At 50.4% G+C, this 19,178-nt stretch overlaps 1 protein-coding gene across 5 annotated transcripts in view; it reads right to left on the bottom strand.

The window, feature by feature from the left end:
* CACNA1H (calcium voltage-gated channel subunit alpha1 H) overlaps positions 1-19,178 on the bottom strand; it is a 210,229-nt gene that overhangs the window by 113,971 nt on the left and 77,080 nt on the right. For all 5 annotated transcript variants that reach the window (XM_039386433.1, XM_039386436.1, XM_039386435.1 and 2 more), the window contains exon 3: positions 144-255. In XM_039386433.1, the coding sequence (XP_039242367.1) occupies positions 144-255 (112 nt within the window). The remainder of the gene's footprint in view (positions 1-143; positions 256-19,178) is intronic.

Below are 19,178 nucleotides of genomic sequence, written 5' to 3'. Positions count from 1 at the left end.
TTGCCTGAGGAAGTGTGGCTTCTTGGGAAAACCATCTTGGGAAAGGCTTTCATGGCTGAATCTTGGGGAAAAGGGACAAGACAGGGGTCCACCCTGCTCCACTCCACCCATCCCAGGCACACAGGGCAGGGTGAGATCCTCACCTCCAGGATGGTGCAGCGCTCCGACTGGCACTCCACGTCCTCGCAGGGCTGGAACATGCCCAGGGTGACGCAGTTCAGCAGGATCACCAGCATGCTGACGTGCTCAAACCACCTGGGAGCAGGGTTAAGGACAGCACAGGCTTTGGGAGGGGGGAGCCTGAGGCAAAGAACACACCAAAAACCCTTTTCCCATCCAAAACCCTTCTCCTGGGACAACTTCCACCTCCAGATCTCCCAGTGTGAGCAGTGGATCACCCCAAATCTTTCCCTATGAAGGTAAAGAGAGCAAACAAAGGCACCACAACCACCAAGACCCAGCCTGTACCCAATCCCTTGCTCCATCCAGTGAGGCCACTCTCCTTGTTTCCCTCTGGAGTCATGGGAATAGGGGCTCAGTGCAGGTTATCTCCTTCCAACCTGGGTTGGACATCTCAAGGAGTTACAGATTCCCCTTTTGGGATCTGCACCACGCCCAAGGATGAAGGTAAAACAGAGCCAAGCTGGTGGCACAAGTTGGTAGGGCTGAGGATGGCAACATTTTGGGATACAGGATGTAAACCAGGACCCACCAGTCCTCACCTAACAGTGACAGTATCCAAGTAGTAAGTGGTGATTTGCAGGAGTGCAAAATAGCCCCAGAGCTGCTGGTTCCTGCTGCTGGGAGGACTAATAAAAATCATTAAAAAAAAAAAAAAAAAAAAAAAAAAAAAAAAAAAAAAAAAAAAAAAAAAAAAAAAAAAAAAAAAAAAAAAAAAAAAAAAGATTTGGGGGAACTGGAGTTTCACAAATTGAGCATGAATGAGGGAACTGTTTTAGGAAAATAACTGGAAACATCTGGGTATGAATAAACCTTTTTGCTTCCAAACACACACACATATGGGTGAGAGAAGCACACAGACATTGTCTTATTCCTGATAACAGCAATTCTGTTTTGGAAACCTGAACAAAAACCCCACCATGTTTATCCCTGCTGCTTTTAGAAGTATTTTATCAGTTCAGCACAAGATTTATTGCAGAGTAAGATTAAGTGCAGGGCTGCAGATCAAACTACTTTTGCACCCACCGTCATTTATCCAGATAAGAGGGCAAAAGAGAAATCAGCAGGGTCAGGTCTCAGAGCTTCCCTAAAACCTGATCCCAACCCACTTCTTGTTTTAGAGAGGGCTTCAATTTGAAAAGCCAGAGCTGGGAACACCTTGCTGGGAACCAAACATGTCAGGCTTGGAAACCCACTTGTCTGAAATGGAAATGCATGAAATAGGATAAAGAAATGGAATAAAACCCCGGGTGAGTGGAGCAGGAGGAGCTGGAGCAGGAGGAGCTCCAGGCCACAGTCCCGAGGACTTGTGCCCCACTGAAATACTGATGTTGGTTTAATTTCTCCCTCCCTTAAATGACTTTTTCCTCATCTTTAGAGGCTGTTTGGATCCCCTTCCCTCTTGCCTAACTAGAAGCAGAGTGACAATCCTGTCCTACAGACGAAACAGCCCCAATAAGACCCAAAGCCCAACCACAGCCATATCCTACTCACAGTATTTGCATTGTCTGATGGCATCCATGTGAAACTCCCTATAAACAGGGCTCCTGTGCTATTCCCAGGGCTCCAGTATCATTCCCAGAGAACCTGCAGTTGCGAATTTTGAACTGCTAAAAGGCTCTGAGCTGCCCCAGACCTTTGTTCAGGTGCTCTGCTCATCAGACCTCAAAAAAACTTTATTCTTTTAGCCTTCTAAACGATCTAATTGTGGCTTTTTATGATTAAACAATCACCTGCATGAGGAGAATTGTCACTGGAGTTGAAATCAGAGCCCTGATTCCTTAAAGACAGGCAGAGCCACTCCTGTCCCCCCCGTCCATTTAACACCAAAGTTTGGTGTCTTTTAGGGTGGCAGAAGAGTTTGATTTTCCAAGAGAAAAGGAAAGGCTGTGCCATTGTGGTCACAGATGTTTAGAGGCTGCCAGTGTTGTCAGCAGGGTCAGGTACAGCCATGGGTGGGAAAAGAGACAAAAGCAAATTTGGGATGGAATAGAGACAAAAGCAAACTTGTGCTGCCTTTGAAGGAAAGGCTGAAAAGGTGGAAGAAAACCCACTGCAGGGAACAGTTTTGCTTTGGCTGGAGAACAGATTGGAGAAGGAAGCCCCTGCTCAGGGATTCAATGTTTCTGGGGATGCTCCTGTCCTGTCATTCCCAATCCCTCCCCGAGGGGATGTGTTGGAGGGCTCTGAGTTCAGATGTCCCGTCCTGCTCAGCCCCTCCAGCCCACCTTCTCCTCTTGCACCTCTGGCTCCCTCAAAGGCTTTAAGCTCCTGCCCTATTTATTTTCCCATCAGATTAATGACAGTGAAATCCCTAATTGGAAAGCAGGATTACCCCGAGGGCTCTGCCCTGACAGGACTAATCCTCCCTCCCGCCGGCGCTCAGACATCCAAGGGGATTTCAGTTCACTGCCCCTTCCTCACCCCAAAAGCTGGGACTGCACCCCTGAGTGGCTGCTCTTCCAGAGCCCCCTCAAAGCCACCCAGCCCCAAAGCAAACCCCTGGGCAGCAGGAGGTGATGCTTTTGGCAGGGTGGGATTATAGTTCCCAGCATCCTTCCCACAGAGCCTTGGCCAGTTTGGAATGTCCCTCGAGGAAGAAAAGTCCCATTCTGGTTTAATGGGAAAACACTCAAGAGGGGAAAACAGTCAAGAGGAGAAAACAGAAGAAAAGGTGACAAAAGTCCTCCAAGAGCAGCTCAACACCAGCCCAAACAGAAGGATGTGGCTGGAGACAGAAGTCCCCTGGCACAGAAGCCTTGTGGATGTTCCCACACATCTCGTCCAGCTGTTTTACAACCAGGAGGTCACGGAAGGTGAGGGATGGTCCCACCAAACTCAGCCCCACGGGCTCTGCTCACAGCCCCAGTGGCCCTGACCCGTGTGCTGCTGGCACTGAGATCCTCCCGGGATCCTCCCGGGATCCTCCCGCTCCTCCCTCCCCGGCAGATCCACTAAAACCGTGACTCTGCAAAACTGGGAACTTCGGAGGAGTTACCATGGCAACCGCTGCTCTGGAGGCCAAGGAAGCACCACCCAGTTTACCAGCAGCAACTTCCCAACTCGCTTGGAAAGGGAGAAGATGCGACGGGGAGATCCAGGCGAAGCGCTGGAGGCAGAGGGAACTGCAGAGGGGTCACTCAGCATCGCTCCCTCCGGCACAGATTCCAGGGAAACGACCTTTCAGGTGCAACTGGGCCAAGCTGAGATTCCCCAGATGCCCTTTGGGAAGGAGCTGGGGAGCAGCAGAGCTCCGAGGGGCTGCTCCTGGTTCCCAGCACTGCACCGTGGGGTCAGCACCGGCCCTTGGACTGAAATTTAATCCTGAGTTTAACCCAGTGGCAGCACAGAAACCAGGCTCTGCCCCAAAATGCTGCTGTTAGTGCAGTGAATGATGCTGATGCTCTTCATCAGCTTTCCAAGGGGTTTTCCTGAAATCACCTCCTGGCAAAGACCAGTGGCTTGAGGATGGAGAGCTCTGTTTGCCAGAAGATGCTTCAGCATGGGCAAGACCTTTCCTTTCCTCTGCTGTGCCAGTTTAGCTCTGGTGAGGCCCTGACTTGGTTTAAAAAGAGAGATGGGAATTCAAGGGTGTGTTGGAGGAATTTCACACATTTTAGTCAGCAAAACAAGGTGGAGAATTCCTGTTTCTAGAAGACTTTCACATCATAAAATAGTGTGGCTTGGAAGAAACCTTTAAAGGTTCCTTTAAAGAAAGGAAGGAAGGAAGGGACACCTTCCACTAGCCCAGGTTGATCTAAGCCCTGTCCAACCTGGCCTTGGACACTTCCAGGAATGGGGCAGCCACAGCTTCTCTGGGAAACTCGTGCCAGGGCCTCACTACCCTCATTGTAAAATCCTTACACATCTATAAGGGGATTTTCTGATCTGCAGGTCAAAATCATTATTTAAAACTTAAAACTTCCCTTAAATAGAAAAATGAAAGGCAAATGAACTGCCTGTCTTGTTGGAAAGGTCACTTCTCAACATCTTTTTTAAATTGCCTCAGTACAGACCAGGCTGCCAGGCTTCAACCCAGGTTTGTGCCTCATTCCCTCCCCATCAGTCACCTCCTCACTCCAAACAAAGCCCAGAAACCTCCAGTGATGTGGGTGCAGGTCAGGCTCAGCCACCCCAGAACCCAGACAATCCCTTCCCCAGGCAGTTCAGCCACGCTGCTCCTCCCCATTCTCAGGCAGATAATCTCTCCCACCCCTCACTCGAATTCTGCAGATATTTCTGCAACAAACACAGCAAGAAACGCTGGGACTGTATTCCCACTGTGCCACAAACTCCATTGCTTTCATCCCATGCCTTGTAATGGCTCTGCTTAAATTCCCAGGTCCTTCAGAGACATCAGCCATAGCTTCATTTAAAGTTCCCCAACCAACCCCAATCCCACCCCTGACTTCCAGGTTGGAGAAAGGCAGGAGCCACAGGACTCCCAGCAACGGAACCACGGCAAGACAAGCTCACAGTGCTCACTACTTTCACATAATCTTATTATTTTTAAGCCAGTCAGGGGATTTTGGAGCCTGAACCCATTATTTTAAAGGCTGGGATTTGGCAGGATCGTGGTTATTCCTGTTCTATCTGTACCTACTGCACACGGTGCTGAGGGAGAACCCAAAGCCAGAAAAGTCAAATTATAGTTACAAGGGGAACATATGTTTACAGAGGAAGCAGCTAACTGAAGTTTCAATTTTTATAGTTTAAGATGTGACTAATGCACTAAATATACACACAGACACACATACATATAAATATATATAAATATATATATACACAGACATATTTGAGAGAGACTGGGATTCTCAGAGCACTCAGGGGGGACTCCATGGGCTGGGAGGGCTTTTCCAACCTCTGAGTGATCAGGGTCACCTGAAAGGTTTGGGTACCCATGGGAAGCTGCTCCAGAGTGGAAATATTGAATTAAAAGTACCAAGTGCCTGTTTTACCAGTATTTAGGTGCGTTGCCCAAATCCCAGCAAATTACAGCAATCACACTTCCTGTTCCTCCGTGCCACCAGTGACAAAAACACCTTTAAAACCTGCAACATCCACCTCATCTTGTAAGAGAGTAACAGAGAACAGTCCAAACTTAATGATATTTGGTAAATAGGAGCAAGAAAAAAATAAAGAGGGGGGAAAAAAAAACAAAGAAAGTACAGAACTGGAAGAAAAATGAGTCAGAATAAAATTCCCAAGAGGCAGCACTGGCTGGTGCTGGCATAATTTTAAGGAACATTCTTATTTTTAAAAAGTTGATTGATTAAAAAGCTATTTTTAGTGCCCATACTGCACTGGATCATTTGGGTTCGTTTGCTTAGGAACTGTAAAACAAAATGAGGCAGCTGCACCTCAGCAACACTGACCTCCCCAGCAGCACCACAAACACAGCCCAGGAGCAACATCTCAGCCCCAAAGGCACCAAGCTGGAACAGGACTTTGGAGATGGGAATTCTGGTTGAAGGAAGGATTAGCCTGAGTTATGGGATAATCCCTTTGCCTTGCACTAAGATTATCCCTGGAAGTGTCCAAGGCCAGACTGGACGGGAGCTGGAGCAACCTGGTCTAGTGGAAGGTGTCCCTGGTCATGGCAGGAGGTGGAACTGGATGAGTTTAAAGTCCTTTCCAACCCAAACCATTCTGTGATTCGGTGACTGGGAGCTGATTTTAGGGCAGAGCTCCTGGATCTGGCCATTTTTGGCTGGAGCATGGCAGGTTCCAGCCCTGAGCATCCCAGATGTGCCAGATGTGTCACAGCCAGGGCATCCCAAACCTGGAAAACTTCCCTGTTGTGATGTCCTTCATCATGCCGTGCAGAAAGAGAATCATGGAATGGGTTTGGTTGGAAAGGAACTTAAAGATCATCCAATTCCACCCCCTGCCCATGTCCTGTCCAACCTGGCGCCTTGGACACTCCCAGGGGTCCAGGGGCAGCCACAGCTTCTCTGGGCAACCTGTGCCAGGGCCTCCCCACCCTCACAGGGAAGGATTTCTTCCCAATATCCCACCTAAATTCCCCCTCTTTCAGTTTGAAGCCATTCCCCCTTGTCCTGTCACGACAGTTCCTGATGGAAAGTCCCTCTCCAGCCTCCTTGTAGGTCCCTTCAGGCCCCCTTTTCCAGCCTTAATGATTCCATGATTCTGTGACTGCTCTGAAGCCCTCGAGGGCTGAGCTCGGGCCAGCCAGGAAATCCTCTGTTCCTGCCACTTCCACGCATCCTGATCAACCCCCTCAACAATTCCAAGGTGCTATTCCTGATGGATGGCACACAGAGATCTCAGGGCCAGAGATCTTCACCCAAACCAAACCCAAACGGTCCCTAAACACACCACAATCTGCTCAGCCCCCGAACCCGCTGAATCCACCCAAACAAGAGTGTTCCACGCTCCCGGAATTCCCAGGCATCCTTCCCCCAGCCAGGAGACAGGGATGGGAGCAGTGTTTTGCCTGGTCCCTCTGTCTGCCTGACTCACTTGATTAAAATAGATAAAAGCACCGGTGGAGCAGTGACAGGCGAGGGGGAGCAATCAGAGCAGGTAATTGCCTGAGAGAGACGGGCGTGGGTGAGACACCAAATCCTCGGGAATGGGGTCAGGGAGGGCAGGGAGCTGCAGCCGCAGCCTCGGGGGTGGTTCAGTGTCATGGCAACCCCGAGATGAAACCTGGCTTCCCAAGCCTGGGAACCCCAGGCAGGAGGCTGAGCCCCAAACAGCTCCTGGGCCAGCTTGGCTGGGTGATGGGGACACGGGATGGGGGCATTTGGGTCCGGCCCTGCCCCAGCTGAGCTCGGCTCACACACTGGGGAATCATAGAATAGAATCATAGAATCACAGAATCAGCTGGGTTGGAAGGGACCTCCGAGATCAAGTCCAACCCTTGATCCACTACTGCTGCGGTTCCCAGCCCATGGCACTGATCCATCCAGTCTTATCTTAAAAACCTCCAGGGATGGAGAATCCCCCACTTCCCTGGGCAGCCCATTCCAATGGCTGAGCACCCTCTCTGGAAAGAAATTCTTTCTAATCTCCAACCTAACCCTCCCCTGGCACAGCTGAAGACCCAGCCCTCTTGTCTTGCTGATGGTTGCCTGGGAAAAGAGACCAACCCCCACCTGGCTACACCCTCCTGTCAGGGAGTTGTAGAGAGTGAGGAGGGGAGTGGTGGGGCAGCACTTCTGGGGGTTCCTTTGCTCTTTGGGTTCATGATTTCTCCCATTTACACCAGTATCCTGGTGGGTTAGAGAAGGGGAACAACCTTCCTCGTGCCCTCGGAGCTGAGGAGTAGGAGCTGTCACCCACAGGGTGACAAACATCACAGTGTCCCCTTCTGAGGAAGGTCAGTCCAAGATGAAGTTGCTCCAGGGCTGCAGTTCCCCTGAAAGCACATTTGCATCCCATTTGCCTTTTTTTTCCCCTGACAAAAGGCACCCCATTTTCCCAGCCTGCCCTGAGCTCAATGGCTCCACCAGCTCACTGCCCCCAAACCACAACCCTTGGGAAAGCAAACTCAGCTGGAATCCTGAACATGCAAAGAGAAGGACTTTGGCTTCTCTGCCTCCTCCATCCAAGGAAAAAGTGCTTTACAAGAACAAGCAAGCAAAGCAATTAAACTTTGCAGAAGTCCCTTTTGCAGATGGGAGTATCAGCACAGGAAGATTCCTGATTCTCAGAGAATCCCAGAATGGTTTGGGTTGGAAGGGACCTTCAAGCTCACCACATTCCAACCCTCTGCCATGGGCAGGGACACCTTCCACTACTTCCACTACCTCAGGTTGCTCCAAGCCCTGTCCAACCTGGCCTTGAACTGGGTTTTCCTTCCCTTTCTTAGATGCTTCAGGTGTTTTACACACCCTTAGTGTAAAGGCTTTCAGAGCTGGTGTTTGCACAGGGGACAGTGTCAGAGTAGCCTGGGATGGTTCCAGAAGTCCTAAAAATGTCATTTATTACCAGCATTGATCCCTGTTTAATGACCCAAACTGCCCCCAGAGAGGGAGGTTTCCATCAGCCTCATCTAATCTCCCTCCACTTGGGTTTTTCATGTTAAAACTGGGTCACTCACATCAAAAATTTGTTGCCTTTTTAAATTCAATGTGCCCCCATCGCCTTTAACCAGGATTTCTAAATATTTGCAGTCCTCCAACAGGATCTGGCCATGGCTGCTGAGCTGCTTTGGGCTGAACTTCAGAGGCTTTTGGGTAAAGCCAAAAAAACCCACTCTTTGTATAGAGTGAGCAATATAATAATAATAATAACAACAACAACAACAACAACAATAATAATAATAATATCGGATGTGATAATAAAATAATGAATGTGATAATGATTATAATTATAATGATGATACTTATGATAATAAACTATGATGATGATGATGATAATAATAATGATGATGATAATGGTGATGGTCAAGTTAATAACGGAAAAGCAAATCACCTGTGGGATAGGATGAGCAAAAGACAAGAAGGACAGAGGGGAGGAATCATGACCCAGCCCAGGGCTCTCCAGGGCGACACAATCCTGCTGCCCATGAGCAGGGTGGGATGGGATGAGTCACTGAGCAAACACCAGCACTGAGCAGCAGAACAAACCTGATCCTCTGCTCATCCCCAGAGCAAACCAACCCTCCCAACCAGCAGGGCAGGAGCATCCAAGGGAGCATCCAAGAGAAGCAGAGACCCGGAGCGTGGTTGGGCTGGGTCCCCGTTTCCCAGCTGGGATCACACCCTGACCAGCTCTCACGAGTCAGTGGAAGTGAAGACTGGCTGGTTGGTTTTTATTTAAACCACATCAGCCTCAAGAGCAGCTGCTGCCCCTCCCCTGGCACAGTTCCTGCTGTGCCACAGCCCCGGCTCCGTTACCGGCACCGAGGTGACGCCGCGGCCACGCAAATGTCACTCGGTGGCAACAAAGCCAAGGCTGTGGTCCCCGGGGTCAATAAACAGCCACACCAAATGTCATCCAGCTGGAAAGCCCTGAGTAACTGGGAAAGGCTAATACAGAGGTAAAATGCAGGGATGCTCACGGGGCATGAAGTTTGTTTAGAGGAAAAGATGGATTTCTCCGCAGCCCGGAGCTCCGAGAGCTTCTGGGTTTGGTCCCATGGGGGTGTCCTGTGCAGGGCCTTGATGATCCTTGTGGGTCCCTTCCAACTCAGGAGATTCCATGACTCTATGAACACCGAGTTTTAGGAATTTTCCAACCCTGGAAGTCCCCAAGCTCTGCCCCAAGAAACCTCCACACTTGCTCTCCTCTGCCAGCACAGCTCCTTCCTTTAACTCAGCCGTGGAAAACTTCAGTCCTGCTCCCAAAGAGCTGAACATTTTGCACCTGGAATCTCGTGATGGGATTTGCATAAGCAGCAACATCCATCACTGACAGATAACACTCACCTACCCCAGCACTGCCATTTGATGGATTGACCTGCTCTGTTCAAAGGGAGAATTACTGGGAGAGCAAAGAGGTTTGGGGTTTTTTTTCCTGACTGCAATATTGAAAAAAAAAGGGGAAGGATAAAATAAAATCCCCAATCAAACACTTCATGCTACACTTGGATCCATGGCACATTCTTCTGATGAATAGAGGCAATTATTTTTCAGAATAATTTAAGCAGCTTGGATTCAAGGGGCAGTTCAGAGTGACACTGAAATGAGCTCAAATTTAAACCAAGCTTTATTAGCAGCTGGTGATTTTCGACTTATTGCTTCAAAGAACTCCATGTCCCACGTTTGCAGAGCAATAACTCCCCAAATTACAATGAACTCAGCAGGTGAAGGACCCCAGGGCCAGGGGTGCTTTGTCCCTGGGGGTGCTCTGGGATGAGGCAGGTGATGGGGATGCCATCCCTGTGCCACTGGTGACACATGGCAGTGTCCCAGGGGGGTTAACCATCCTCTCCCACCCTTCTCACCCTGCCCCAAACCTCCCTCTTTATGTTGAAGGGCTAGGTTTCCCCTGACAAATCTGGGTTGGTTGGATGCTTCAGTTCTTTCTCTTGGATTAGCAGGTGAATGGTCAGGACTGGACACACCCCACCAAGCCTGAAGGAACCCCTGAGACATAACAGAGCAGCTGAATCCTGAACCTTTGCCCCACATGGGAGATGAACCTGAACCCCTGGACCTGGGGATGCCCCTCAGCTCAGGTGCCATCGAGTGGCCCCCTCTGTGGAGGGTCCTACAGACCTGCCACCAGCAACACCACCACGCTGCTGAGAAAAGGAATTTATAAGGAGCTGCTGGCCTGGAGCAAATCCCACTGCAAATCCTGCCTGGGGGCTTGTTCCTGGGAAACCAGCCACGTCTGTCCCTGCTGCAGGTCTGGGTGCCTGGACAAAGGTTTCCCAGGTTCTCATCCCTTCCCTTGGCTGTCACAGCTGAATTCACCCGAGAGCTGGGACACATCCCTGTGCTTTAGCAGCTATAATGCCAGTGTAAATACATTCCCACACATCCCCAAAGATGTTCTCCACGGCTTTTTCTATCCTTGGAATTGGCAGCCTGGCTGCTGTGGTATCTGAGAGAGCCTCATGATCTTTAATGGCTTCTCTGCATGAGTGATGCAGTTACATGCAGCTCACCCAAAATGCTCTTTCATCCTCTCTATGTGCTTTTCCTCCTTGGCACTACTCTCCAGTGTTATTCCCTTTCATCTGAGCCTTAGGCTGTGCTGGGATGACAAATCCAGCCCTTAATGCCCAAGGAAATGAGGCCCAGTTCGGATGCAGCAGGTCGGAGGTAACAAGAGATCTCAGATGCAACTAAGCCAAAAAATGGGGAAACGGCCCTGAATCTCCTCCCAGGAGCCCATGGGATGCTCAAAAGGGACTGAAACTGGGGGACAAAGCCACACATGGCAGGTGGGAATTGTGGGTCCCTGCATTTCTTGCTGGAGCTCTGGCAGATTCCCAATGGATGAGCTATCTTGGTATATATGAAACTGAGGATTGTGATGATCTCATAACAAACTTCTTGAGGTTATGGGTTACAGAGCATTCAACTTCCAGATCTGGATCCTCCAGTCCCTGTACCTCCAGCTGTGCAGTGCTCATGGGTCACACATGGATTTAGGAACTATGTCAACATGATGAGTCCATGGACCCCCCTGTTCCTCTGCTCTACAGAAGATGTTTCACCACCAGCATTTTGGCTCGTTGGTTATCTCAAACCCAATAGGAAACCCCCTCTGCAGTGCCTCTCTCCCCACCAGCTGTCACAGAGGGGATGGGAGAGGGGGGGAGGAAGAAATCCAGTTATTTTGGTCCATGGTGATCCATACATTGCACCATCTGTGACAAAACCAACATGCAAGTGCCTGGTTTTTATCCTCTGTGGGGGACCCACCACAGGGCACCAGGGGGGTCAGGCCTATTCCATGCTGACTCCCACTTGGATCATAGTGTTGCTCTGACTGGAGTAAAAGCTGGGAGCCAGAAAATGTGTTTTATCCAGTCACAGCAGTTGGGTTGGGAATAACAACCCCTTTTTCCCCTTGCAGAAAGAGTCCAGCCATGGGAGTGACTCTCTAGGTCAGAAGGTGATTTCTAGGCACCTTTGAAAATGTTTAATCTGCTCCAAAATCTCCAGCAGAATAAAAGCAGTGCAGCCCCTGAACCCCCTTTGGCTGGGGGTGGAGACTGACAAAGGGTGTGCCAGAAAATTGCTGGAAATGGTTAATTGTGCTCAAGTGCAGAAGCCAACAAGCCAAATTCTGAGAGTTTCCACCACTCTCCTCGTGCACAGCCCTCCTGGCACTCACTCCCACCCACCCCAGCACTGAAATCCCACCCCAGGGCCAGGGCAAGGGGATACCCAGAGGCTCTGGAATGAGGATGCTGCCCTGGGAAGGAGTGAATGTCCCTGGAAGTGTCTTTTGCAGCCATCTGAAAACAGCTGTGACCCAACAGCTGTCCCAGCCAGGCTCTGGCAAGCCAGGAAAAGCCCCCAGGAGCCTGAATTTTTCTCCCTGCTTGCCTCTGCTATCTCTTGCTTCTGCCTCCAACTGGAATATTACCAAAATAAATAAACAGAGTATCTCAAGATGCAGCTGAGAGAGAGAAAGGAGGAGTGCTGGCCATCCCTTTGGAGCTGGGGGAAATGAGCCAATTCTCGGCAGATTTTTCAGGCCACACAAGGTTCAGACACGGAGTCTCTAACCCAGACCTCCAGGTAGCAGCTGCAAAGCAGCTCCACGAAAGCCCAGCTGAAATCAGGGAGCCAAGAGGGATGGTCACATCTCCCCCCCTGGGGGCACATCCCACAGGATCCTTCCCTCCCACTGGCACTGCCAAGCCAGCTGGACAGGCTGGGGAACTCAAGGTAAGGATGCTGCTGGAAATGGGATTTCCTTCCCAGCTTTCCTCAGTAATCAATCCCCAAATATATGTACTGGTGGAGAGCCCAGCAGACAGACAGACAGACACAGGCAGGGGCAGTGCATAAATCACCCAAGTGCCCAACAGGGCTCTTTTTCCTGCATTATTTTTTCATTTCAAACCTTTCAGCCCAACCAGACCCTCCCCAGTCAGCACCAGCAGGCACTGGGAGGAGGTGAGTGGCTGCTCCATGACCCAGCAGGGAATGGCCCCATCCATCTCCTGCTCAAGGCTGACAAGTGCAATTGCTTCATATCCTCCACAAAACCCACGGAACGAAACCAGGATCTATTTTAACACATATTCAAAGGGACACTGTCAAGATCCAAAATGAGAGATTTCGTAAACAGAGCAACCAAACAAAAGACTTACAAAGCTTGATATTAATAGAAAAGTTATTGGGCTGCTTTTTTTGCCACCCCCCCCTTCTCTTTCACACAGCAATAAAAGAAAGCTTCTTAAAAATTCCCCCTGCAGTGTTTGCAACCCAAACAAACAACATTATTCTGACACATGAGAAACGAGCCCCACGAGGAGCCAGAGCTGCAGGGAAGGCACAGGGGGCAGCTCCAGGAGAGGGGACAAAAGGCTTTAACTCCCTTCTCCCTCCCTTTTCACCCCTGTCCCCAAACTCTCCTACCTCAGACCCCCCAGCAATGGTGGGATTCCCCAAGAGGATGTTCCTGTCCCTTGCAGGATGTTCCTGGTGCTGCTGCAAAATCAGCACTGAAGGAGCAGAGCCCGGGGTGGAGATGAGCAATAAAATTTGGATTTAAAACCATGAGGAACATGGGGGAAGGTTCTGAGCAGGCCAGGTAGGAGCTGGAGCTGCCTCCTGCTTCCTTTAGGCTCATTAGTGGTGGGCAGGGATGGCTGCACCTGGCAGGGAGGGGCAGTGGAGGGGCTGGGTGGGTGTTCCCTCAGTGAGGGGTATTGGCAGGCTGGGCTTGGTGCCTCAGGTTGGGGAAAATCCCAAAACATCCCAAAAAACAGTGGGGTTGCCCAGGGCTCAGCATGGATGGGCTGTGTGGCTGTACCAGCTCTGTGCCCACAGAGAAGGGCTCAGGGGGGGTTAGGAAGAGCATTGCTTAGGATGTGGCTCTTGGGAATGTGGGATGGAGAGGAAGGGAGTGAGAGGAAAATGGAATTGTTCAGTCTGGAGAAGAGAAGGCTCCAGGGAGAGCTCAGAGCCCCTTCCAGTGCCTAAAGGGGCTCCAGGAGAGCTGGAGAGGGACTTTGAACAAGGGCCTGGAGTGCCAGGCCAAGTGAAAATGGCTTCCCACTGCCAGAGGGCAGGGATGGATGGGATACTGGGAAGGAATTCTTCCCTGGGAGGGTGGGGAGGCCCTGGCACAGGTTGTCCAGAGAAGCTGTGGCTGCCCCATCCCAGGTTGGACAGGGCTTGGAGCAACCTGGGCTAGTGGAAAGTGTCCCTGACCATGGCAGGGGGTGGCACTGGGTGGGCTTTAAGTTCCCTTCCAACCCAAACCAGTCTGGGATTCTGTGACATATCATGAGACTTTCCGGCTGAATAAAGTGCCCCGGGTAACATCTGGGATTAAACCTGCTAGAAAAAACCTCACTGGCTTCATAAGTAACTTAAGAGCTGTGGGACTGTGCCTTGATGATGCAGCAGATCCCCTGGGTGGATGTGGGAGCCCCCCAAAATTCCTCCCAAAGCAGGGAGGGCTCGCTCCCCGCCTTTCCCCTCCTGGCAGCCCCAGCTGTACAAGCACGGGAGATGCTCAGAAAAGCCACGAGCAAAGCCTTGTCTAGCCAGGTCCTGGGCTGGAAAATGAAAAAGGAGTTGCAATTTGCACTTTAAATGAGTTAATGCTCCTCAAGTGCTCTCGTGTCAGAGCCGGGAGTCGAAGCCAAAGGCACAAAATGCTAATTCAGCTCCGCAATCAATGGGGCCTTTCTGAGAAGTGCCTGGATAATTAGGGGAGAAACAGAAAGGAGGGTTTTAAAGAGGCAAACAGCTGGAATTCATTACCTCCCTTTAGGATCTGAGCTGGCAAAGCAGTGGGTTCCTGAGGGCTGCCATGGGCAAGTTCAGGTAATCCCGGGAGCTGCGATGCAACAGGGATGGGCAGGATGCCACTCTCCATTTCACTGGAATGAAGAAGACCTAAAGGACCAGAGGGTGGAACCAGAACCAGCAGCTCATCAGATGTAGGAATGACCCAAGTTGGGCAGTGAGCACATCCCCAGTGCTGATCCAGGGGAGCACTTGGGGAGGGATGTGCCTGCAGGGAACGGTGGAGTTTGGGCCAAGGGAAGCAGAGCTGCAGCCCAACTATCTCCTCCTGATTCACCAGGTCTCCAAGAGAATATTTATTAAGCAATTGAATCAAAAAGATCAGTTAAAGGCATTTGGAAAGACTGCAGCAAAATATGGTCTTTCCTTGGGAGAGAATTCCTTGTCTGGTTCCCTTGTCTAATAAACACTTTGGCATTAACGAGGCCCCTCCTCAGCATCTCTCACAGCTTGCAAAAGAGCAAAAATCACCAAAAAAAAACCACTCAGGGGATGGGATGCCTATGGACATCAGCAAAGCTTTGGGGAAAAGCCATAAAACTCAGTCTCTTTGAGTTTTTTCTGTGCACAGACTCAGCCCTGCCCCTGAGCCCACAGCGTTTGGGGAGACTCCTCCCGACCCCAGGCAGGGCAGCAGGAAGCCAGAGGAGAACCAACATCCACCTGCACGCTGAAATGAGCTCAAAGAGGGGCTTTTGGCTGCCTTTCCTGGGGCTAAATGGTTACAAAACTCAGTTTTCACAATGTTTGCACTGGAGAGCGACAGGGACCAACCTCGGGCTGGATGAGCCAGGCTTTAAATCTGGATAGAAATCCCCTGGATTTGGCCCATCTTCCTGGGTGTTTGCCTCCTGAGGGGGCTGCAGGGAACAGGTTCTTTGCTTTGAGCACTGATGGACATTTTGATGTTGAGCTGCAGCAGTGAGTGACAGCTTTCAGGGTTTAGTCCTCGGTCAGGCACAGCTGTAAACCCGACCAGTGCTGGCCCCAATCCAGCAAAGCACTTAAACCAACCTTCTCCTGCGGATTTCACCCAGGCTTAGAGCGGGCAGGGCTGCAAATGCAAGGTGAGGATGAAGCACCAGGAGGGGAGGATGTGATGCTGCCTGAGTTTGGGGTCAGCAGCCAGTGATGGGGCAGGAGGGGAGTTCCCAGGACATCACTGTGGTGTTATTCACACACATTAATTCAGCATCGAGCCAGGCCCAAGGAGGCATCTAATGATGGCAATTGGTGGCACAGAGATGATTACCCTGAATTTCTCAAGTTTTGCAGTTCAGGTGTCATCATCTCAACTCCCTCCTTCTAAAAAATCCCACTGTGGGTTGATTTCCAAGAGCGAGCGAACCCAGGGCTTTGAGCTTTAACTGGGCAATTCTGTGGCAACGAGAAGTTGGCATCTTGAAGGACAACCCCCATGTGGTGTTTCTGCCATTCAATAACAGAGGGAAGATAAAACCTGGGTTCAAATAAAATCTCAAGGCATCACAGGACACACAGAGCTGCAGGCAGGTTTCCAGGCTGAGCTGGAAAGCAATAAACTCCAGCTGAATGCAGCAATTCCCACCTCGGGCTGAACTCTTCTGGAGGAGTTCTGGCCTGTATACGCCAATCTCCTTTTCCTGGATATAAAATGAAACATAAGACAGGTATAAATTCATTTGCAAGCACAGACAGGCTGGGAAAAATCAGAGAAGACACTCACAAGAAGCAGCCTGGGCAATCCTTTGGAAAGGCTTTGCACTGCTCCTCTGGGAGAACACGTCTCATGGATTTAGTTCCAAGGTACTCCTTGCTTAAGTCATTAGATGTGCATAATAAATCCAGGGAAATCCCTAAACCCCTTTCTGTGGGTTAATTCTGGGAGTGTTTAACACTTGGTGTGGCTGAAGGGGTCAAAGGCTTCGAGCGCACGAGTTGTCCTTCCACGAGCTGATGTCTCACCTCCAGCCCCAAGTGCTGTGTCTGAGCTGCCCCAAGAGCCTTCCCTGGCCTCGATTCTCCCAAAAAGAAGGACATTTGGAGGTGCAGACACTGCACACTTCAGGCTCTTCCTAACTTTTCCTTGTGTGCCTCCTCTGGGGAAGCTCCCGCACATCCAACCTGGTTAAGCCACCGAGCTGCAGCGCTCGTCACCTGATGAAAACCCTCAAGACCTGGTGGTACCAAAACTCATTTAGCATAGTTAATTGCAGCCCTAATGAACATGAATCTTACCCCCCCCTGTGGTTTTGACATGATTGCTTTCTCTACCTGTTCTCATTGGAAGGCTCCGGACAGGATATTCCGGCCTGGCTCTGTGTTGTACCCCAGAGGCTTCTCTGGAGATGGGTGTGATGCAACAAGGCATCTCCTCTCTCTCCCATTGGTCCATGGCAAACCTGTCCCCCAGAAGGTTCCTGTGCCTTTCTGGGGTGAGAATGGAAACAGCCTCTTCTTCTGGTTTCCACATCAGGACCAGAAGTTTCCACGGTTCTCAATGTAAATACCAGTGTGGGGACCTCAGCATCTCCTGTGCATCTCTGCCTCTCAATGGCTTCAATCCACAGCCTGCTTGCCTCCTGTTCAGAGAATCTTAGACTGGTTTGGGTTGAAAGAGACCTTAAAGATCATCTTGTTCCACCTCCTGCCATGGGCAGAGACATCTCCCACTAGACCAGGTTGCTCTGAGCCCCCTCCAACCTGGTCTTGAACCGATCAGTTCAAACTGTTCAGTTCTCCTACAGCTTCCCACCAAGCACAGACATCATGGCTAACAAGCTGATGCTCCTGCCAAACCCATTTTTCACCATGAATCCGTTAGAAAGTTCCCAAACCACAAGCAAAAACCAAACCATGCAATGACAGTGTCACTGCCCACAAGAAAACCAGAATTCTTTACAAAATTCCTCATATCTGGCTGCAAGCAGCAGAAACTCCTCAACCTTGCATGGGAACTTGTCAACCCCTTCTTCTGGCCACGAGTGAGAACCCAAAATCCACTCTTCTCCCCCTGAGATGCTGTAGTGTCTATAACACCAGGTTTGGCAGGACCGACTCACTGGAGCCCTGATGCGAGCTGATGTTTCCCAACTGATCCCTCTTCCCAGCCTGGTTTGGTGCTGAAAACAGTAATTTTTAGTGTTGTTCCTCTCTGGCTGTGTTGGACAATCGTTGCTTTGCTGTGGTGACAGCACAAGGCTCTGGGCTGTGCCCGACAACCAAACAACTCCCCCAGCAAGACAAATATTTTGCCGTCTCCAGATTCTGCATCGAGCAAAAATAACTCTCAATTCCCCTCTCAATTAGTTAATGTCATGAAGGGCTGAAATGTGCATCTAATTGTGCCTTTCTTGCCTCAAATTATCTCTGGGAAGCAGCTTGGTCTGTGCCAGTCCTCTGCTACCACAGATCACAGCCAGGATGGGGACAACAGGGCAGCACATCCTGGGGGGTCCTCGGGAGGAAGGGAAAAGGGGTTTGGGGGGGAAAAAGGGAGAGAAAGAGATGGCAAAGGCAGAGGAAGGGAAAACTCTGGGCCACGGGGCAGGTGGCAGGGACTGGGAGCAGAAGTGGGACTGGAAATTCAGAGGATGCTCCAGCCCTAAGGCACGTGGAGAAATGCATTTAACTGCAAAGAGAAAATAAGCCAAGAAAAAAAAAAAAGAACATTTGCTCGTGGACCAGAACTCGTTAATGGTAACAGATCTAAACTGGGGAATTATCCTTTGTTTCCCAACGAGCCCTGGGAAAATACTGAAGCAGAGAACTGACTGGGACAGTCTCGAATGCCCCTCGTGGAGAGTCACAGTGACCCTGTGCACCCACAGGGGGTGGCTTCATCCCCCTTGGTGGCTCTGAGCCGTGGGGGGGGTGACACCCATGCTGGCTCCTGGGGAGCCCGCCAGCAGCTCTCCCTGCCTGTCAGCTCTGCTTTTTTTCTCTCTCTGGGCGATGAATAACGAGAATAAAACCGAGAAAGCGAAGCGGTGTGACAGTCAATTACTGCCTGTGATTAACCACCCAGAGCAGCCCCTGCTCAAAACACCACTCCATGCTCCTTTTAAGCGAAACGGTTCCTCTGGAGCGCGGGATGGACATGGAAACAAAGGAGCTGCTGATTTATTTTCTTGTTTTCTTATAGAGTCACAGCTTCCCTAAATGTTAATGACTCCCACACACACAGGATTTGCATATAAGCCCTGCATGTGTTGCTCTTGTTAGGGGAGGTGTTGGGATGTTGGGAGGAGTCATCCCAAACTGCCCAAATGTCAGGAGAGGGGATGACACTGGGATGAACCCAAAATGAGGGTTCTCAGTGGGGCAGGATTTAGTTCTGGTGGTGAGCATGTTTTGCCATAATGTGATTTTATTTTTGGACAGATTTCCCCAGGGAAGCTGTGGCTGCATCCCTGGAAGTGTCCAAGGCCAGGTTGGACGGGACTTGGAGCAACCTGGGCTAGTGGAAGGTGTCCCTGCCCATGGAACAAGATTATCTTCCAGTTCCCTTCCAACTCAAACCATTCCATGACTCTATTTTTTTCCCTCCCTCCTCTGGAAAACTGCATCTCCAAAAAGCTCAGGAGTTACCTGAAGGTT

Source organism: Pipra filicauda, unplaced genomic scaffold (genome assembly GCF_003945595.2).
Source record: "Pipra filicauda isolate LSUMZ 115617 unplaced genomic scaffold, ASM394559v2 scaffold483_size702785_pilon, whole genome shotgun sequence".
Lineage (NCBI taxonomy): Eukaryota > Metazoa > Chordata > Aves > Passeriformes > Pipridae > Pipra > Pipra filicauda.
This window is presented reverse-complemented; position numbering and strand designations above follow the sequence as displayed.